General features: G+C 37.1%; 1 protein-coding gene across 3 annotated transcripts in view; it reads right to left on the bottom strand.

Moving 5' to 3' along the window:
* Positions 1–23,730, bottom strand: part of arid4b (AT-rich interaction domain 4B) — a 91,783-nt gene that overhangs the window by 17,963 nt on the left and 50,090 nt on the right. For all 3 annotated transcript variants that reach the window (XM_079636295.1, XM_079636296.1, XM_079636297.1), the window contains exons 6-16: positions 22,592–22,671; positions 21,330–21,424; positions 17,867–18,008; positions 12,579–12,658; positions 9,118–9,194; positions 8,304–8,452; positions 7,344–7,416; positions 6,797–6,891; positions 6,619–6,716; positions 5,362–5,572; positions 2,030–2,250 (exon numbers count right to left, since the gene is read on the bottom strand). In XM_079636295.1, the coding sequence (XP_079492421.1) occupies positions 2,030–2,250; positions 5,362–5,572; positions 6,619–6,716; positions 6,797–6,891; positions 7,344–7,416; positions 8,304–8,452; positions 9,118–9,194; positions 12,579–12,658; positions 17,867–18,008; positions 21,330–21,424; positions 22,592–22,671 (1,321 nt within the window). The remainder of the gene's footprint in view (positions 1–2,029; positions 2,251–5,361; positions 5,573–6,618; positions 6,717–6,796; positions 6,892–7,343; positions 7,417–8,303; positions 8,453–9,117; positions 9,195–12,578; positions 12,659–17,866; positions 18,009–21,329; positions 21,425–22,591; positions 22,672–23,730) is intronic.

The raw sequence follows: 23,730 nt of genomic DNA, 5'->3' as shown, positions 1-23,730 counted from the left end.
TGTGTGTGTGACAGGGAAAGGGTCAAAGTGCAGCAAGAGGGGCACAGCGAAGCTCAGCAAAGGGGCAAATCACAATCACGTTAGAGAGCAGAGAGGAAGCCACGTTAGACAGTATTAGCACACTGAACTCTACCACTGAAATCACTCCACAGAGGTCAACCGAGACACAACCCTGGTTAGTTAGCAGCAGACAACCTTCAACTAGTGATGCAACAACTGAGCTGGTGCTAGGCAGGACCCTGGTTCCACATAGTTATTGATTCAATACAGAATTGAAGGGGAAAAGCATCATTGGAAAACCACCACTGCAGGATGACTGTTGAGACGGCAGCAAAAAAGCATCTATGAAAACCAGCTAAATAATCAGATCACTGCTACGTGAAGGAGATTAGTTAGGCGGTTTAATCTCAAAAACACATGTGCATCCAAATGCTTCAAATTAGAGACAATGCAACCAGATTTAGTTCAGGGACTGAAGTTTAGTAGAGGTGGGAATCGTTTGAAATGTAACAATTCTGATTCCATTTTTAGTTCCGTTCCGTTCATTAATGATGACATTTAGAATTTTGAGTTCAACATGACTAAACAGTGAAGTGAGCAATTCCTTATTGCTTATGAGAGCAAGAACCAATTATTATAAAGTCATGAAAATACCGTAAAGCTTTTTTTTTTTTGCAGAACAGAACGGCTTCTCGATTCCCAACCCTACCCAGGCACAAGGCTGGACGTGATCTCAGCATCATGGTCTGTTCTCATCCACACAACGACACAGCAGAACACTAAAGGCATGATATGAGAGAGTGGGAAGCATCGGGAAACACTTGGGAAGCAGTGGGAGAGCTTAGCTAGTCAGTCCATCGCTCAACTGAGCTTCAAAGTCACACCTGAAGAGTTCAAGACCAAACTTAACACCCAAAACTCACAGATCCGAAGTGATCGTTTTTTCCCACACAAACGGTGCCGGAATAATTCAAACTTGACTTCTGCCGACTCATAATCAGCTACAGGCTTTATTATTCAGCAAGGATGCATTTAATTTGTCAAAAGTGAAAATGTTACAAAAATTTCGGTTTCACATAAATTCTGTAAATTCATTTAAACGATCAATTCATTACAGAATGTATCCACAAAAATATGAAGCAGCACAACTGTTTTCAACATTGATAATAATCATAAATGTTTCTTGAGCATCAAATCATCATATTAAACTGATTTCTGAAGGATCATGTGACACTGAAGACTGGAGTAATGATGCTGAATATTCAGCTTTCCTCACTGGAATAAATTACATTTTACTATATATTCACATAGAAACCAGTTATTTGAAATTCTAATAATATTTTTAAAAAATGTATAGTATTTTTCATCAAATAAACAGAGGCCAAACTTTTGAAAGATGGTGTATGATGACATAATTGACTATGTAGCCTGCTCACAAACACACAATACATCGCGGTATTTAAGTTTATTACTTATTAAATCGAAAGAAATTGAACTTCAGCTTTAGTCCATCACCAGCTGGCGGTGATATAACAGTCAAGAATTAATGAAATATATAACATGAAATTCACAGATCATTTAAATATTCTTATTTCCAACAGACGGGAAAAATAAAAATTGCAGCGAAAATAAGAACGGAGGCCTTTTTTTGCTGGAGATATGTGGGATGGTTCAAGATAAGATGGAAAAAGGGTGTGTGTGTGTGAGAGAGAGAAAGCAAGCTAAAATGGCACACGCTTCGGCCAACATGCAGTTTCAATAAGCGGGCGAGTGACATGAGACTCAACCAGAGAGAAACTACAGCAGCATCAAAATCAGTCAAATGTTTCCACAAAACACCATTATTAAGTGCTTTCATGATCTCACTTTTTGATCGTTTCTCCCAAATTCTCTCCGGCTTCGCCTATCATGCATCATTCTCTAAGCACATCTCGTTTTTGTCTCCGTTTTTCTCTCTCTCTCCCCATGAGATTCTCCACAGAGAACCACAGAGCCATGCACTGAAGCTCAGAGATGAAGATACACCTACCCTGACAGATCTTTGCTGTCGGGTTCCTCACACGGCTCCTCCTTCACGCTCTCCGCGACGTCACTCTCCGCTGTCGGTCCGCAGTCTTTGGCCTCTTCGTTTATATCATTCTCCTCTTCATCAGCGTGGTTATCATCATCATCATCATCCTCCTCCTCCTCATTCACACTGCTGATATCCGCTTTATCTTCACATGGTGCCGTGGTCTCGGTCTTCTCCTCCTGAGGAGAGAGAACACGTCACCCTCACCATTATAATCTTGCAATTAATAGGATTTGACCCTAATTAAACTATGATTTAGCTACATTTGTAAATGCATTAGTGTTTTCGTTTCAGCAGCTTGTGTTTGGGGGGGGGAAAAAAGCATGACTTATAAATAAACATGAGGTCAGATAATCCTGCTGAGAGACAAAATACACAGATGTTTGTTTAAAGTCTTTCAAAGTCAATACTAGTTTACTGCACAGTATGTACTGTACACTGCCTATCAGCAGCTAGTGAAAAAGTATTAAGTCACACTATAAGGTTGCTAAAAACATGGTGATAATATGTTTTAGATAATTATTAAATGAAACATGTTATAAAAAAACAGGAGTATTGATCAATAAAAACAAATAAGTAAATAAATACATACATGTTTTTTTTACATATGCTTCCACAGCTACAGATTAGCATCACTTTAGTGAGGGAGTAGGTAAAAAGGTGGGAGTAATTGTGATTTTTGCTCACGACTTTGATAAAAAAGTCTTTACATTTGATCAAAAGATTTATTTATACAGTAAAAAATACAGTAAAAACTGTGAAATGTGATTATTTAGTCAAATGTAATTTATTCCTGTATCAAAGCTGAATTATGTACGAGTATGAGCAGTATAAGTATGAGCAATAAGTATGAAAAGTATTAGTATGGGTAGTATGAGTGTGGGTAGTGTGAGTAGTATGAGTGTGGGTAGTATGAGCAGTATAAGTATGAAAAGTATTAGTATGGGTAGTATGAGTGTGGTAGTGTGGGTAGTATGAGTGTGGGTAGTATGAGCAGTATAAGTATGAAAAGTATTAGTATGGGTAGTATGAGTGTGGGTAGTGTGAGTAGTATGAGTGTGGGTAGTATGAGCAGTATAAGTATGAAAAGTATTAGTATGGGTAGTATGAGTGTGGTAGTGTGGGTAGTATGATTAGTATGAGTGTGAGTAGTACGAATGTGGGTAGTATGAGCAGTATAAGTATGAAAAGTATTAGTATGGGTAGTATGAGTGTGGTAGTGTGGGTAGTATGATTAGTATGAGTGTGAGTAGTACGAATGTGGGTAGTATGAGCAGTATAAGTATGAAAAGTATTAGTATGGGTAGTATGAGTGTGGTAGTGTGGGTAGTATGATTAGTATGAGTGTGAGTAGTATGAGTGTGGGTAGTATGAGCAGTTTAAGTATGAAAAGAATTAGTATGGGTAGTATTAGTATGGGTAGTATGATAATGAATAGTATTAGTATGGGTAGTATTAGTATGGGTAGTATTAGTATGGGTAGTATGAGTAGTATTAGTATGGGTAGTATGATAATGAGTAGCATGATAATGAGTAGTATGATAATGAGTAGCATGATAATGAGTAGCATGATAATGAGTAGCATGATAATGAGTAGTATGATAATGAGCAGTATTAGTATGGGTAGTATTAGTATGGGTAGTATTAGTATGGGTAGTATGAGTAGTATTAGTATGGGTAGTATTAGTATGGGTAGTATGAGTAGTATTAGTATGGGTAGTATGATAATGAGTAGTATGATAATGAGTAGTATTAGTATGGGTAGTATTAGTATGGGTAGTATGATAATGAATAGTATTAGTATGGGTGGTATGAGTAGTATTAGTATGGGTATTATGAATAGTATTAGTATGGGTAGTATGAGTAGTATTAGTATGGGTAGTATGAGTAGTATTAGTATGGGTAGTATTAGTATGGGTAGTATGGGTAGTATGAGTAGTATTAGTATGGGTATTATGAATAGTATTAGTATGGGTAGTATGAGTAGTATTAGTATGGGTAGTATGAGTAGTATTAGTATGGGTAGTATGAGTAGTATTAGTATGGGTAGTATTAGTATGGGTAGTATGGGTAGTATGAGTAGTATTAGTATGGGTAGTATTAGTATGGGTAGTATGAGTAGTATTAGTATGGGTAGTATGGGTATTATGAATAGTATTAGTATGGGTAGTATGAGTAGTATTAGTATGGGTAGTATGAGTAGTATTAGTATGGGTAGTATTAGTATGGGTAGTATGGGTAGTATGAGTAGTATTAGTATGGGTATTATGAGTAGTATTAGTATGGGTAGTATGAGTAGTATTAGTATGGGTAGTATGATAATGAGTAGTATGATAATGAGTAGTATGATAATGAGTAGTATTAGTATGGGTAGTATTAGTATGGGTAGTATGATAATGAATAGTATTAGTATGGGTGGTATGAGTAGTATTAGTATGGGTATTATGAATAGTATTAGTATGGGTAGTATGAGTAGTATTAGTATGGGTAGTATGAGTAGTATTAGTATGGGTAGTATGAGTAGTATTAGTATGGGTAGTATTAGTATGGGTAGTATGAGTAGTATTAGTATGGGTAGTATTAGTATGGGTAGTATGAGTAGTATTAGTATGGGTAGTATTAGTATGGGTAGTATGGGTATTATGAATAGTATTAGTATGGGTAGTATGAGTAGTATTAGTATGGGTAGTATGAGTAGTATTAGTATGGGTAGTATTAGTATGGGTAGTATGGGTAGTATGAGTAGTATTAGTATGGGTAGTATTAGTATGGGTAGTATGGGTATTATGAATAGTATTAGTATGGGTAGTATGAGTAGTATTAGTATGGGTAGTATGAGTAGTATTAGTATGGGTAGTATTAGTATGGGTAGTATGGGTAGTATGAGTAGTATTAGTATGGGTATTATGAGTAGTATTAGTATGGGTAGTATGAGTAGTATTAGTATGGGTAGTATGAGTAGTATTAGTATGGGTAGTATGATAATGAGTAGTATGATAATGAGTAGTATGATAATGAGTAGTATTAGTATGGGTAGTATTAGTATGGGTAGTATGATAATGAATAGTATTAGTATGGGTGGTATGAGTAGTATTAGTATGGGTATTATGAATAGTATTAGTATGGGTAGTATGAGTAGTATTAGTATGGGTAGTATGAGTAGTATTAGTATGGGTATTATGAGTAGTATTAGTATGGGTAGTACGAGTAGTATTAGTATGGGTAGTACGAGTAGTATTAGTATGGGTAGTATGCCGTAGCAGAAAAGCCCTGAGATGATGTTTTGGTACCTTGAGCACATGCTGTGTGTTGGAGGTCTCTGGTTCTTTGAGGGTTTTCTGTTCTTCTTCTGAGCTTACAGAGACAGTGATTCCTCCGCTGACGGCTTCCTCAGTGTTCTCCTCTCTCTTCCCACTTGTCTTCTCACCCGTTTTAAGCGGCAGATCCATGCGGAACGAGATCCCAGTGGAGGTGCAGTAGTCCTCAAAGCCATACATGTACCTGTCAATCAGAAACACAACACGTTATCCCCACACATTTTACACAATACTACATCCAATGATCATAAAGCAAATATTTATTTGGTCCAAAATACAATGAAAGACATATTGTGAAACATTAGTGCAATTTAAAATAACTAAACTAATTTTAAAATGTAATTTATTCCTATGATCAAAGCTGAATTTCAGCATCATTACTCCAGTCTTCAGTGTCACATGATCCTTCAGAAATCACTATAATATGCTGCTCAATTATAACAGGTGCTCATTTATTAATAATGTTTCCAATTTTAATAGTAAATGTTGAAAACAGTTTCTGCTAATTTCATAATTTTTTAGGATTCTTTGATGAATTGACATTTCCAAAAAAATGGAAGTAAAACTTTACATTTTTTAATGTCACTTATGATTTAATGCATCCTTCCAGAATAAAATTATACATTTTAATATAATTTTTTTAATGCGAACTTTTGAATGTTAATGTATCACGGTCTTCACACAAATATGAAGCAGCAGCACAACTGTTGTCTGACAGCATAAATGTTTCTTGAGCATCAGATCATGATATTATACTGATTTCTGAAGGATCATGTGACTCTGAAGACTGGAGTAATGATGATAAATTCAGCTTTGATCACAGGAATAAATTACATTTTACTATATATATATATATTCACATTGAAAACAGCTGTTTTACATTTGATCAATATTTCACAATTTTACTGCTTTTTTGATCAGGTTGATCATGAGACGACTTTCAAAAAAACATTGAATTTATTCTAAACTTTGACCGTTCAATAGCAACTTTCGACTTTTGGTATTCAGATGATCTGATTCAAACTGAGAATCTGGTTAAAGAAAGGCAGAATGAGCATCGATAGGAAGTTAACAACGGTTCTGTCATCACCTCAGAAGAATACGAGAGCTAACAGACAGAACCGCTGAACTAGCCCTCTAAGCCACAAGCGTTTTGTGGTGACTTGAAATACCGCAGTCGAACAACTCATGTTTGCTGTCACTGTCATCCTGAACGCAAGATGCACGTACTTTCTGTAGGCACACTTGACGTTGTACCCGGCTGCGGAGTTGAGCACGGGGATGCCCAGATCCTGATACACCTGCTTCCAGACAGACCCGCTCTCGATCTGAAACACAGAACACGTCCTGCTCAGCGAGTGAAAGCTAACGCACACGATTGTGGCGGTTGATCAGAAACACAACTCACATTGTCAAATCCTCCGAGCTTGTGCACCAGCCGGTAGAGTTTAAAAAGATTCAGATTCTTGTAGCCCAGCACGGGTCGTTTATTGATAGGAGTTCCTGAAAACACGAAAATAAGCAAGTTAGTGTGAGTTTCAAAGTAAAATATGAACATTTGCATTAAAGGGCTGGTATAATGCCCTTTTCACAAGATGTAAAATAAGTCTCTGATGTCCCCAGAGTGTGTGTGTGAAGTTTTAGCTCAAAATACTCCACAGATATTTTTATATATCATGTTAAAATTGTCACTTTTTGAGGGTGAATAAAAAAACAGTTTTTGTGTCTGTCCCTTTAAATGCAAATGAGCTGCAACTTTTATTAAAGTTGAAGTAATAAAATTGAAAAAAAAAATTTGTTTTAATAAATAAAGCTATACAGATATATACAAAATTATAAAAATAACAAAAGCACATAATGTTACTAAAATATTACAATTACAATGCAAACATTTATTAAACGTTAACAAATACTACAATAGTATACAAATAATACTAAACACTGACACTACTCACCTCTATCCTCCATAAATTTGTAAAGCTGCTGTTGGAAGTTGTCTTTCTCTTCCGGGAACGGCTCCACTTCCTCCTGCAGACAGGAAACACAAACGCACACAGAGCCGGTGTCATCACAGAAAGTTCTGGGATAATAGTTTATAGTTCGGATATAAACACTGGTGTCTATGGTAGCGATCATAATAGAGCTAATCACCTTTTGAAAGTAACGTGGCACTTCAAATAACGATTATATTTATTACACCGTTACACCAGTAGGTGGCGACAAGTGACTGTTAAAAAGTGTTTGTCATTGAATCATTCATTCAAGAGAGTTGTTAAAAAACACAGATGCATCCAGTGATGAAACAAGTAGAGACTTTATGAGTGAGTCATTGAATCATTCACTCTTTTCACATTTAAATAATTCATTTTACATAAAGTTCTGACAAAATGTTAGTTGCTGCAGTCTAAGAAAATTACATGTTATTTTAAAAAATCGTGATCTCAGTTTGAAACAAAAGTAGTTAACTACACAAACTATTTAGAGGGAGAATATGGATTAAAAGTTACAGGTGAAACTCGAAAAATTAGAATATGGTGCAAAAGTTCAGTAATTCAACTTAAAAGGTGAAACTAATATATTATATAGACTCATTACATGCAAAGTGAGATATTTCAAGCCTTTATTTATTATAATTGTGATGATTATGGCTTACAGCTTATGAAAACCTTTTCACAATATTCTAATTGAATTTGGGGTTTTCATAAGCTGTAAACCATAATCATCAAAATTATAACAAATAAAGTCTTGAAATATCTCACCTTGCATGTGATGAGTCTATATAATATATATGTTTCAGCTGTATATCGCACACCTCTATCGACTACATCTACACAGACATTAGGACTGCGGCCAAGCGCAGATTCCCTGATTCAGTGATGTCTCTCCCCAACACATGGCTTCTGATCTGTCGTCACCTCTTCCTCCTCGCCGCTGGCCTCTTCCTCTTGTTCCTCCTCCTCTTCCTCGTCATCATCCTCACTGCTCGAGCTTTCGTCCTTCACCTCCGTCCTCCATGTGATGGGCACAGAGCCGTTACGCTGAAATTCCCACGCTGCATCTAACGCTGTGAAACACACACACACACACACACACACCGAGACAGTGAGATTATAATGTGTTCAAAGGGAAAGTTCTTGTTCAGTGTGTCAGTTTTTTCTTCTTCATTTTTAAAAACGTTCCCCAGTAGAGCGCAACCGGAAGCATTTCATTTTGTTATTTTTTTGTCATTTTAATTTTTGTTAATTTTTGTTTTACAAATTGTACTGTTCATTTTGGTCTTGTCTATACAGTATTATATATTTAAGTTCTTCAAGTTAAAGTAAATGAAAATGAGCAACTAGCTTAAATAAAATAAGTTTTTAATATATTTTATTTTTAATGTTTATTTTATTTCAAGTAATGAGAATGTTTTGGTAACACTTCACAATAAGATTACATTTGTTAATATTAGTTAACATCAACTAACAATGAACAATCCTGTTAATTCAATATTTACTAATACATTATTAAAAATCAAAAGTTGTATCGATTAATAATATCTAACATGAACTTGAACTGAAAGAATAATAAATACTGTAACAAATGTATTGCTCATTGTTTATTGATGCACTAACTAACGTCAAGTAGCGAGACCCAGTGTTCCCCAAGTTCTTGATGGTTTTAGTTTTAGTAACGATAATAACCGGCCCTGAACACACTCTGATCTGTAGGTGGCGCTCTCGCTCTCACCTGGTTTGAGTCCAGCGTCCGCTTTGGGAGCTTTCTCTTCATCCAGCACACGAATGTCTTTCCGCAAAACTGTGTAACTGCAAGACACAATAAAACGCTGTTAGCAGAGCTTCATACATGTATACACTCTTAAAAATAAGGGGAACTATTCACAAAAAGCCAACATGCAATACTTTTAAATTTATTTTGTTCTTGGACTAAATTATATGTTTGAAAAAGTGCATAATTCACACTTTATTTCTGTTTTTGAATCATATGCAAGCTAGCCTAGAAATCTAGACGCACCCTAGCGGCAGCAAAATGTATTCTGCAGCCAGGACAGTCTAGCAACTCTCCATAGACCTTCTAGCTGCAAAAACCTACATTGGGTCAGGCCAATCACGTCGTGTGTAGAGTAGGCGGGGGCGGGCTTAACATGTGACGACAGAGTTGCGACGGCTGCCACTTGAAAACAAAGAATGGCGGCTGCGGATGGAGAACAGCGGTCTTTCGAATCGGCTTTGGCCGCGACTCTGGAGGACTTGGAGTTAAGTTTTTCTTTAAGAAAAGAGCAAAGAACGGCAATTAAGTCATTCTTAAAAAAGGAAGAAGTGTTCGGAGTTTTGCCGGACCGGTTCTTTGCCGCTCTGACTACGTCACCTTCTTCGTTGCTCTGATTGGTTGTAGCGCTATCCTATTGCGTGCAGAGGGATTTTGAGAGACAACCGTTTATCCCGACCCTCGGATTGAGCTGAGTCTATGGAGAGTTGCCAGACTAAACATCTTGATGTAAGTCTGGCTTGCCAGGCTATATGCAAGCGTCTTTAGCAGATAAAATGTCAGAAAAGTATGCCTCCAATGTAAACTGATAAATACTGATCATAATTCAACTGCCGTATGAAATAGCATTCTGATTTTAAAATCATTATGGATGCCATTTACTATTGATTAATTTTTTTTTAATTGAATTAATTGCATTACATGCCCTGCAAAAACATGAACGTGGCACGTTAAGCATTTATTCCCGACATCCATCAAAGACTTCAATAAGGGTTCATTAAAAATGCACAACATTTTATGATAAAACCTTAATCCTGAGAAAAACTGAGATTATGTAAATCATACAACTGGCCATTTCTCAGTGCCAGAATATTGTACAGACACGAGCAACCGTAGACACTGAACAAATATTTTGTGTATAAACAAATATCACTCAGAAATTGCTAGAAAATTTCACAATTTGTTACAAAGAAGCAGCAAGTAACATTGAATAAAACATAAAATGTTGATGTAGAAGGACTGCAATAGTATTTTTATGGAAAATATACTCTAATAATCATTGTTTTAGTTTACAGTGTAGGAACATGACCTGATTTTTTAGTGGATGTATTAAGTCACTTTCTCACGTTCACACAGGAGTGTCCAAATACCTTCTGAAACTGCTTATATCGAGGGAATTAAGAGGTATTTAACGGTTAGAAGACATGTTTATGTTCATCAATATTGATACATCTCCATGTGGCAGTGATGTCATTACTTTCCCGGAGCAGACACTAGAGGGAGCAGTGAAGATGTGCAACACAAGAGCCGACGCACATCAGGCTCTCATCTGTGATCGGAATCACTTCCCCTCCCTTCTCTTCTCTGATGACGAGGGCGGGGCAACCTGTCACTCACATCTGATCCACCAATAGCCAACCACAACCAACCAAGCCCCGCCCTACATTTGATCTGGTTTCAGAAGCGCTTCACTCGGATATACGTCACAATAGGGAAATAAAGACTAGTGCAACTGTTTCATGCTGACTTTAAACTTTGGCATAACACACAAACACACACACACACACACACACACAAAATCAAAGCGGACGTTATTGAGTGTGCTCATTCAATCCCACAATGCACCACAATAACGTGTATACAACCGATGCACGCTCAACAGCTAGAGAATACCCATAATGCACTGTGAGATTCACACGCTGAATGAATTCACGCGTCTGACTAGAAGATGGCGAATCATCCATCCATCTTCCAAACCGCCGGTCCAATGTGGGTGCAGTGTAACATCACACAGGTAAAAAATCATTTTAAAATGTATTATTGAACTGTTTATTAATGTATATACATAGTTTCCATGACAGAGTTCAAGATAAATCTTTCCATTACTACAAGAGTTGTCAGTTTGCTCCATTACAAATGATTAAGGCTATGTTTACATGGACACGATCTGAAGAGAAAACGCAAAAGTGGCGTTGCGTTATCACTTTTTATTCTGCGTTTAGACGAGCGTTATGAGGGGAAATCTGCGTGCATATGGTGACGCAAAAGTGTGTGAGATTGGATGTAGTGTGCACTCCAGGCGGCTAGGTGGCGATGTGGAGCACTGAAAGTGAAAGAGACGCTGACACAGTTTGTCATGTTTAATACGGTAAAGCTGCTGCTTAACCCTCGGTGCTCTTCGCGTGTCGCTCAATAATGACAGATTGATTTTTTTTTTTTTTTTTTTTTTTGTCAATGAAATTAATGCTATATTTTAGTTTGATCATGTTTTGTTATTTTCCTGTACTGGCGCATGCCTGTGACGTAAACGCGTACGCGACGCCTTCACTGTATAGCAGACTTTTGCGTTTTTACACTTTAGATGGGAACGCGACGGTGGAGCATTTTTAAAATTTCCACTCTGGAGGGTGGTTTCACTTTTTTGCGTTTTTTAAGCCCCAAAAACACCGTCGCCGTGTAAACGAACGCCACATCTGATAAAATATTTTTACGTTTTCACCTGCGAGCGTTCTCGTGTAAACAGGGCCTAAATAGCGAGCAGAAACTATGCAAAAACGGCACTCAGTGTCCAAATTCACTCACTCGTTCTCACTCACTCTATATTATATACTATATCAGTGGACTGATGTAGGGAATAGTGAATGAGGATATAGGGGGCGAGACTTATCACAGAAACTAAAGGGTGCAGGACTCTTTAAAAACCAATCAAAACACTAGGAACATCCTGGCAATATAGAGTTTGTGGTCTGTCTATTGAAGAATAACATTAGAAACAGAGTTTTGTCTATTTAGAGAATCATCAGGAAGCTCCGGTCTGTATAATCACGGCACTCACAGGTTTTATTTCCCTGAGGTATAACACAAATATCTCCATAACCAGACATTTCTCAGCACAGCGCTTGAATAAGACCAACTCTGTCGTTCCGCCTTCAGCAGCGGCGGTGTAAATGGGTTTCGGTAGGTTAACCCGAGACGGGCATTTAACTACATTTACCCCACAGAAATATCCCTGGCTCCTCCATCACATGATGCCCAGCAGTGACGTCTTCATCATTTGCATGTTTAAAGGATGTTTTAATAACATCACAGCTATAAACAGAAACAACAGCACTCGTGACGCGTTCACAGCTTGACTTTATCTGCACCTCGAGAGCTAAAAATAGAAGCAGGGACTCAAATAACTTCATTTGAAAGATACTCACAATTTTCCATCTTTGAATGAGCGGACAAAAATGTTGTCTTTTTTCAGTGTCACGTCTTCATGACAGTCTGGAGAGATGACCTTTAAAATAATAATAAAGAGAAACAGAAGACAGATGAGAGTTTGGCACAGAAAGCATCATTTTTTTTGCACCAACCTGCAAATATGTTTTACACCTAAGGACATGAATACTAGGCAAACAGGTTTATTTGAACTTCAAAATATTTCATGCAACAAAAAAGGTCCATAAATCATTATATGTAAGTGTACTATCTTTCCAGTTGTTTGTAATAATTACGTTTCAATTAAGACTTTTTTTGCCCACCAATTTACATTAATTTGATTGATTTGAATTTAAAATTTGTGAAATATTATAACAATTTAAAATAGCTTGTTTTCTATGTGAATATATTGAAAAATGTAATTTATTTCTGTGATCAAAGCTGAATTTTAGCATCATTACTGTCACATGATCCTTCAGAAATTCAGATTGTATGTTGCTGTCTGGGATATTTTTGTGAAAACTTTAATACACTACCATTCAAAAAGCTCTTTTAAATCGTAATAATATTCACAATTTTACTGTATTTTGTATCACAAAAATACAGCCTTGTTGAGTAGGAGAAAAAACAAACATAATTATTCCTAATTTTGACCTGTATTTTAAAGAGATTGGATCTGAGATTGATAGAAGATTAGTATGAATATTTCAGAGCTGTGCATTAAGGACAATAATATGTAATTTTAAAAATGTATTAATTTTAACGACTTTTTCAGGCCTAAAAATAATAATAATAATTCTGTTTCCATGACCATGTTGTGAAACAAACAAAAAATGACTTCCAAAAACACATTTTAAGAAAGCCTAATTGAAATTAGCATTTATAAAAAGACTGACCCAGCCTTGATTTCACACACGCCAGCCCTGACCTGAGGTTACTGTACAGACGAGATCAGACGCGCAGCAGGAGCGTGTCTTTGTTTCTCTCTCTCAACGCTGTGATTCTAGCGCGAGCCGTGAGGAGGGGACAGAGAGCAAGAACATCATCTCTGGAGGAACACGAGCCACCAGGAGTATTTAAAGGGCCAGTGTCTGGTTTGCTGTGACCCTGTGAATCATCAACTACTGCATGTAAACGAGGGACAGATGTAGAAGAAATAAGGGAACGACTGCCAACATCAATGATGCCGCAGCGTCAGAGAGGAACAAGTGCATTAATCCTGCAGGAACACCGTCTCCTAAACACTAGCACTGCTCATCATGTTTAAAGCTGAACGTGACTCCCTGAAAAGGGAAATTCTTTAGATAGTTTTATCATCAGAAAATGAATTATTGTTATATAGCCCAACACGGCTATCTTATTGTTTGAATCTCTTGTTTTCTTGAACGTGTTTGAAGAGACTATTCTGTCATGTTGCTTACATATCATAATAAGAAAGCTTTATTTGGAATAACAGAAATACACTTTTCTCTGCCATACAATATATTTTAAAATGAACTGCATGCCATTTTAGCAACAGAAGTCATCCAGCTATTATTAATATGATATTCTAATATCGATCTAGTTTACTAGCTATCAATCTGAGCACACAGATTAACGTTATAACACTTAACACACACACACACATGTATTTTAGTGTGATTGCTTTGTAATTCATCAGATAAACTGGCCTGAATGAGTTCATTACAATGAAATAAAATAATGTGAATTTAAGTGATCAAACGTAAATGTAACAAAGTTCAGGGAAGGATGAGGCTGATATTAAAGGTAATCATAAAATAAACAAACTAAATGAAAGCGCCCGACTGCTGTTTTTATCATGCTTAAACGTTGCAGTGTAAAATGTCCTGCTCTCTCGCCTGTCCTGCTTCATACCACAGTAACGTTAATAAAACATTCTCTCATCCATGAACATGATGAACACGAGTCCCGTCAGATTGTTTTCCATCGGATGTGGAGGTGAAGACGACAACTCCCATGATTCCACACTCATTCATGCGTCATCAAGCTACGCCTTTATTATTGCTTTTAGAAATGCACCGATAGACTATGTGCACGTTAGCATATGCTACTTCTGGCTGCGAAATCGATAGGGGGTGTCTAGTTTCCGGTAGGCTGATGGAGGACGTAGAGGATGTATATTTCTCCAGATGTCTTGGACATTTGCCGAATATTACAGTCGATGATGTTCATCGACTGGTTAGTGATTTTTCTCCAGCTCCCCAGAGCAAGAGAGAGAAGGGGTTTAAATATTACATGTCTCAGTATGTGCATAATTTTGAAGGTAACGTTAAGTCACAACAACATCCATGCTACGTGCTCAAGCTATGCTATCTGGTAACTGTTATGTTATTCAAATTCAAATTTATTTATAAAGCACTGAATAAAACAACACAGTTGACCATAGTGCTGTACAAGCAGTAAAACAGTGAGCAGAGAAAAAACTGCATATCCATATATCTAAATAGGTAATATAAAACTTCAAAAAACATTCAAAAACATATATTATAAAAAGGAAATAAATGACACTAGTACCCTTCACACTTATCTTGATCGAACGCTATCATAAAAAAATATGTTTTCAGATGGCTTTTAAACTGACTGAGTGTAGGAAGGTCCCTGATATTTAAAGGTCAACTGTTCCATAATGTAGGGGCTGCGCTGCGACCGCAAACGCACCATCCCCTCTAGACTTCATCTTAGACCGAGGAACGTCTTTTACGCGCGTAACGCGTCTTTGCATTGACTTAACATTGAAATCACTCGTGCCTGACGCGCTATTCGCGTCCGGTGTGAACGCACCATAAAAACTTCCGTCTAGTTGTCATGAATACGCAACGCTCCACTCTGTAAAGCGTCTGCTTGGGTGCGGTGACAAAAAGCAGATGTGACTATGAATCTCCCCCCTGCGGTACATAGTAGTGGCACGCAGCAATTGTGGTTATTACCACCGACTGCCCTTTGAAAAGTGAATCGTTTTTTTTTTTATGTTTTAGGTCCATTGCGAACGATTAAACTAACTTAACGCCGGTCCACTGATGTAAACAAGACGGCAACCGGAAACGAAGTACCCAATTTCCGTCCTCAAGCCGGAAGTTAGCATTTTTCTCGTGCACAGAGCGAATTGCCACTTCGTGGCCGATTCCGATATCCCATTGTTTCGGTAAAGCGTGACCGGCCGATACCGATTTTATTTCAAAGAACTATAATTAAATTAAACTATAATTTAAATAAAAAAACAAGTAAAAGACCGCAATAAAATAAGAACAAATAAATAAATTGCAAACAACAGCACAAATATATGAAATAGAATAAAAAGAGATAAGAAATCAAAGTTATTCAGGTGGGTATAACAGTAATTTCTTTTCTGTAGTATTTCTTACCTAAATGTAAAGTAATCAAATGTAAAATAACACTGGATAGACTTCATTCTAAAAATTAAAAACAGATTAATGCTTACAATTAAAGTAAAAGTTGCAGAGTGATTTGTTCTTTTAGTAACATGACAGGCGGCAGCAGGAATATTAGGCTGCTGTCCCTTTAAGAGTTTATGCACGGATCCAATATACTGTTAAGTGAGTGAATCAAGTTAAGTGAATCAATCAAAACTAACTTTAGCTGGAAAATATCTTTATTCAAGAACCGCTATAAAGACAAAACAATCTCTGTTACCTTAAATGATCCGTTTATCACTGTAAAGCCACTTTGAAACAATCTACAAAAGTGCTATATAAATGAAGATGACTTGACTTGTTACACATGCGTTATCTTTCTCAACTATTTACATTCCAAAACTGACAGTCTTTAACTGAATACTCGCCGAGACGGGCATTTTGACATCATTTTGTGTGTATTTGACCGTTTAAACGCAATAAGCCACTTATTTTAGTAATTGCGACTCACATGGTTCAGAGATGAAAAAATCAGAGGTGCGTGAGCTTTTGGTGTGAGCGCGAAACCAGCAGGAATTAGTCAGATTATGTGCAAAAACAAGCAATATTTAACCGCGCAGCTGAAGTTATTGCCTGTGCGCTGCTGGCAACAAAACAAACCATCTCGATCGGTGCATCTCTAATTTTATTGAATAAGCAACCTCTAGCCGAAACTCACATACTGTGCCTTTAAAACAGAGTTCTGTCAGGACCACTATCGTCAAATACGATTGACAATTAGCATACAGTTTGGATTGGCGGTATGGTTCTGCTCTGGGCGAGAACTCCCTGCACATCCATGCAGTCTAGCATGGATAAGAGCAGTAATATCCTAGTAATATCCTAGCCTGGCTCCGCCCTCCTACGTACTTCCGCTCAATTTTCATTTTGCTTCAGAACTAGGTCTGGGTTTGCGGTGTATTCTTGGGTTTTCTCCAGTCAATTTTTTACCGATCCAATCAGCGAACAGTTTGTGCGCTAGTTTGAGTCGTCATACGTCACGACCAAACGTTAGCGATTGGTTATGGCAGATGCAGAGTGGCTCCCGGCAGATCCAATAGTTTTAAACTTCTATAGAGGACCCGCCTACATGAAGTTAACGCTTGTCAATGGAGAGTGGCCAGACTCTGGTAGAACCAGGCTAGTAATAACCCCCCTTAGGGTAAACAGAACAGAACCAACATGAATGTATGCAGATATAATTCATTAATTTGAATGTAAAACATAATTAAGAGAATTTTAGTCTGATTCAAGGGGAATCTGAACGCCAAATCCTGACTGGAGACAGGAGGAGCTGGGGAGGGAGGAGGGTAATCCACTCCTGAGAAACGCCATCGCTGCTGATAATACTGAAGGAGTTATATATGTCTACAGTGATCGGTGGCATATTCCTATAGGTAGACGTGGATCAGCTGAGAGTCACTGATGTGAGCTTGACTAACGTGACCCGCCAGAACTGACGTTACGCTTGATTTTTATATATATTCTGTTTGGTTCCATTAAAATTGATTTAAAATGGCAGAGTGTTGAAGTTATAGTATATGCATAATGCTTAATATGAGTGTTTTATATGTTTATCTTATATGTTTGAGGATGTTATATAATTATTTGTATTTTTTTTTTACAGACTGCCAGGGTTATTTTGGAGGGGAGGGATTTGAGTAAGGTATGTTTGTACTTAAGTGTATGTTGTTATGTTCGTTTGTTAAATGTGTTGTAAAAAAAAAAAAAAAAAATTGTATTGAATTTTACATTTCACCTTATGAAGCTTTTTTTTTTTTAACTTGTATATAATGTAGAATTGTACTTTAGATATTGGCTTAATTTTAGTTTTGTGTCCTGCGGTGGAGACTCACCAGGGCAGGATACCATGTGGTTTTCTTTTTGTCACTAGTGACGACTCCATCCACACACACCACTTTGCCGTAAAGCTCTTCGTTTTGTTGCTGATCGCCCTGCTCCTCCTCACTAGATGATGAAGATGACTCCTCTTCTTGACTGTGGATTGAGATTACGTGTTAATGTGGAATAAACAGCAGACACTGAAAAGTATTCGAGTGACATTGATATCCCAGAGAAAACACAACAACATATTTAAAGATTCAGAGTGACAAATCATAAGCTCAATGCAGAATCTGTTCTTCAGAAGCAGCAATAATAAAACTTCATAAATGTGGGTGAACGTCATTAAATCACGTCCAGGTCACATTTGAATAAATAAAAAAATAAGACATTATATTTTGAATTCAGAAAATTACATATGTTTTTAGGTAAGTTAATAATTGTAGTATTATGGCATTATTTGCATGACAATTAAGCACATTTTTATGCACCCCAGAATGCATTTATGCATTTTTGCTTTAAATAGTACAATAAACTTTGCAAATATAAAAAAAAAAAAGTGATGTGCTAATTTCACCTCAGCATATCATTATTTTAAGATGCATCGCAGCAATTTAAAATGAACTGTAATTAAACATATTATTTAAAGATGAATTATTCTAACCACAAGTAGGGATGTAGATCACATAGAAATTAATTTTAGATATAGATTCTATTTTTCCATTATAGTAGGGTTGCAATGAATTTGATTAAAACAAAAAAATAGTCAACAACCAATTTCATCACGAGTTAGTGCTTCAATAAGCAAGTGTCTGAAGAACCGCTAACAGTGAGAACTGATCATTCAGTTCCAGACACTAACAAAGAGTCAGATCAAGCTGAACATGATCAAAACCATTCACTTTTTAAAGATAAGCATCACCAGTATCACAGCGCCACACAAGCACAATAGAAGAAGCTTTTTCTCGCATGTTCTGATGAAGATAATAGGTAATTAGGCTCCGTGAGCTGACGAGCTTCTCACTTGCCAATATTGGATATGTAGCGTGACTCAACGGCCGCTCTCAATTAAGAGCCGGCACTCCAGCTCACCGCCAAGGAGAGCCAATCTTGTTAGTGTTAAATGAGCCAATCAACAGCCTGCATCACGAATAAACATGACCTGATAAGCCACAGGGACTCCTACTCGCTCAAACAACAACACAAGAGCCGGGCCGGCTGGAGGAGAGCGGGAACCAGAGACGGAACCAGCCGGAAAAATTACTATATTAAAAGTAATTAATATAGGAAGCAGAGCAACTACTGTTTTTAACTACCCATCTACAAAAGATCACTTTTTTTGTAGTAGTAGTTTTTCTTACACCATTGGTAATTATTATTATTATTTTAAGTATTAACCTAAAACATTGGTTAGATTTATGCTTTAAAAATAATAATAATAAATATAATGTTGTTTATATATGTTTCATGTTTTTTTAAGCTGCCAGCCGCCACAAACATTTTTGATCAATTTCACAAAAGTGTCATGGCCCCCAGAATATTTAGCTGTATTAATATCTGACATACAATATATCAAAAGAAAGAACAGACCCTCTGCTTTTAACCAACAACATTAAATAAAATAAATAAGAAAAAGCTGAGAAAATCATGTTTTTGTTAAAGACTACAACGGCATAAGCAATGCTTCTATCACTTGTTTCTTCTCCCTTTTTGCTTGTGTTTTTGAGCCGGAGATTCTGTACTTGTTCAGAAGATGCGTAAGAGCGCCCCCTACCGTATAACAGAGAAACATTCCGTCAAGTTAAGTAGGAAAAATAAACTTTATGCAATTAATACATTTTGCAATTTTGCTTCAAGCGGTGTTGCTATTGTTAACTAAAATAAATAAAACACTTAAACAAACAAAACTTAAAGATAAGAACTGGAAAAAATAATAATTTTAATTACTAAAACAAATGAAAACTGAAAACACATATACCGGTACATATATGTGTAATATGTATGCATGCATGTATGTATGTATGTATGCATGTATGCATGTATGCATGTATGTATGTATGTATGTATGTATGTATGTATATATATATTAATTTAATACTATAATAGTGTATAAATAATATTAAAATACCATTGCCTTCAAGTCAATTTATCTTGCTTATCTTGATATTCTTACTGGAATAAAAAATAACTCTAATAAACAAATAATTTTCATCAGTTTATGTTGAACACCTACAATTATTAAAATAAATGAAAGCATTAAGAATTTTTTTTTTTAAATGCAATGACAAAAGCTGTCATTTTCTAACAATTTCTAAAACTAAAATGAAAACTGAAAAAAAAAAATATATATATCTTGGTTATCTTGTTATTTCTACTGGGAAAAAAGCCAGTATGATAAAAAAAAATACAGTTTCTCATCATGCTTCATTACCTATTCTAATCCAGTAGTTGACCAGTCAATGCAACCCCTAACATTACGATGGGTTCTGATCCCTCAAAGCGACTGCGGTTTCTTTAAGTTCACGCATGGCCAGCCGTGACTGACGCAGATAACTGTGAGGTCCCGCCTCTCACCGACACACACACACACACACACACACACACACACACACGAGTCCTGTTTGTCAGAGCACCAGCGGGACGCTCCGGTTCGAGACGAGCGCTGTTCACTGGAGGAAAAACACTGGCTTTCCTCTGATTTGTGTGTGGGGATCGAGAACTCCAGGCCAGCGCTCGTCCCATGTGTGCGACTGCTAACAGAAGAGGTGTATTTTACAGCAGCAAACACTGTGTAATCGCTATTCCCAGAGGAAACCTCCGCGTCCCTGGAGCATCAGGACTAAGACACACAGATGCTTCATCCGTCAGGTGAGGATTAGACTTTGAATCAATGTAGATTTTCAGACTCGTGGACCGTCCCGTCAGCACATTTCAGAGGTGAAATGGATTGCAAATGGCGTTGAAGTTGATGACTTTAAAGTGCCCCTATTATGCTATTTTAGGTCCCTCATTTTGTTTTGGAGGTTCCTACAACAGTTTACATGGTCAAAAAAACATTACATTTTCTCATAGTATACATTGCAGCATCAGCTCTTCTCTCTCAGTCTCTGAAACGTCTCTGCAAAAAATGCTTTTCTTTCTCAGTATTTTTGTCTTGTTTCCAGTCCAAATATCAAAAAATTCTTAAATCAAGATGCATTTACTAGATGAGTAAAATACCATAAGATATTAAATCTTGTTTTCTGGGGGGAAAAATCTAATTAAGTGAGTTTTTGGCTAAAACAAGTAAAATTATCTGGCAATGTGGTACGAAAATTAATCTTGTTTCCATTTAAATAAACATTATTTGTCTTATACCTGGGAGGAGTTTTTTTTATATTTAATAATTCAGAAATTAAGGCGACTCGACTAAAAACGCAGTGAATGCATGTAAACGCCTCTTCATTTTGTCACGTGACTTCAAGTAGACGCACTCACATGGGATTGGACCGCCGGCCTCCGCGGTTTCCTTTTTTGCCGATGACGGGAGTGCCGAAGTGTTCGGGGTTGGTGAGAGGAAGCCTGTCGAGTGTCTGGAAGAGAATCAGAGATGAGATTCACCAGTTAGCGCTAAGAACACCGCAATTCTCTTTAAACTGTTGCCCTGCCATGACAATTGATTCATCAAACTGACTGAAGAAATGACATTATGGAAGAAAATGACACTCTTTCTTTTCTTTTGTTTATTTATATATATAGCACTGCTAAATACAACCGAGGTTGGCCAAAGTGCTTCACATGAAAATAAAAAGAATAAAAGATACATATTCTCACACCACACTGAGATTACCTGTTAAGCGGTCAATAAAAATGTGCCTTGAGCAAGTTCCTGAACACTGATAAAGATTGACCAGATCTAATAGATAGAGGCTCACTTGTGTACCTAGAAGTGTTTGCATTCACATACTTGCGGAGAATATGTTTCTGACTTCTGAACAGCTGACAGTCTGTTTGAAATCATTGACTAGCAAACACTGAGACGTGACACAGTTTCTAATCACCCGGGAATGAAGCGCCTCAGACTCGACACAGTTCTGGGTCACTTCTACTGCGCAGGAGATTTCCATGCACCCATTATATTATACATGTCTTAATATACTCGATTAAAGTTAAACTCACGATTTTTATATAAGGTAATCATATTAGTGAACACCAAAAATCATTACTTACTACTTCAGTTTGAGCGGGTGATGCCAAAAAACTCAGGAGTTTCCATTTTTTCCATCTAATCGGAATGTTTCAAACTAAACATGTTTTCTTTGGAATATGGTTTTAATTTATAATCAATTTATAGGTTTTTCCAACATTGTTCTCAAGTTCTCTTTCAAAACATTGGATCTGAGAGTCTTTACTCTCTAAATAGGTAAGCTATGAGTAGGTTTATTTAGGTTATATGTTTACATAGATTATATATATATATATATATATATATATATATATATATATATATATATATATATATGTAGATTTATACAGGTTCTATACGTTTAACATTTCATTCTCATATTGCTGAATGACAAATTAAAGCTCACTTGAACTTGAATGTCTGTAGAAATACCCTTTCAATTTCAACAAAATTCAATTAATTTGTAAAATGACACTGTCAAGAACAGGATGTGATGCGAAAGGCAGCAAGTGTCAGGATGTAAAGGACTTTACTAGTCATTTAAACCAGTGCAGAAAAGAGAGCGATGACTTGCCTCACTCTCAGCGAAGTGGCGCGCTCCTTTCAGGCAGAGAGACGAGCGCCTGAGGGTCTTCTCATCACCGTCATCAAACACTGCACAGAGAGACGAGTTATCAGACACACACACTCTACAGTCTTTCTGAACAGGACCTACTATGCCCTCTTGCAAAGTCTTGATTGTGTTTTAAGTAGGGCTGCACAATTAATCGCACGCTTTTGGCAAAGGCTGCGCAGTAGTAAATGCTTCTCCATCTGAACACCAGAGGGCGTCTCACACACACACACACACGCTAAATTATCTGAACACCAGAGGGCGTCTCACTCACACACACACGCCAAATATGCCCCGCCGCTGAAGTACAATAACACCCATCGGGCATCATCCTATCTGTAGCTGAATAAACCGAAGATTGAAACGCTTTGATTGATTAAACACGACTAATAAACACACGACTGCCTTATTCTGTGTGAGAAGCACATCATCTCACAGGAGGAGGAGCTCTGCTGTCGTTATGAAGTGAGTTTGGAGTAAAAGCATGTTATTTAATATTGTCTTTTGTTGGACAAGAGGTTCATAAATGCTTCATGTTTGGAAAGATGTTTGACGCGCGTTGCTTTTTCAAAAGCATGTTATAAGCGACTCAAACTCACAGTGCTTTCAGAAGCAGCGTTTACTAATGATCACAGAGCCGTACGTCACTGACAAGCTGCACATAAAAAATTATAATAATCGGAGCCTTTGTGATTTCAAAATCGCTATAAACCATATCGGTTTAAGTGCGATTACATGGAAATTGTGATTAATCGTGCAGCTTAATTGTTTTTAGGCTCTACTAGAACACGGTCATGCTTGAATGCTCATAAACGCATTATTTACTCCATATTCTCCATTGTTGCGGCTCCTCTCTTCCCAGTCTGTCAGTAACGCTCTGTTTACTTCCTGTCTCTATAAATCCCCGCCTTCTGAAGCCCCGCCTTCTGAAAAGCACAATGTGCTCTGATTGGTCGGCTGGATCAATGTGTTGTGATTGGTCAAGAGCTTCGAGTGTGTTTGGGAAATGCCCCGCCCCTTATCATAACCGCCAGTTTCAAGACACACTAACTCACTCAACCAGGCCTCGCCTCTTTATTCTCCGCATTAATTATTTAAAT

Source organism: Phoxinus phoxinus (genome assembly GCF_949152265.1).
Source record: "Phoxinus phoxinus genome assembly, chromosome: 14".
Classification (NCBI taxonomy): Eukaryota; Metazoa; Chordata; class Actinopteri; order Cypriniformes; family Leuciscidae; genus Phoxinus; species Phoxinus phoxinus.
This window is presented reverse-complemented; position numbering and strand designations above follow the sequence as displayed.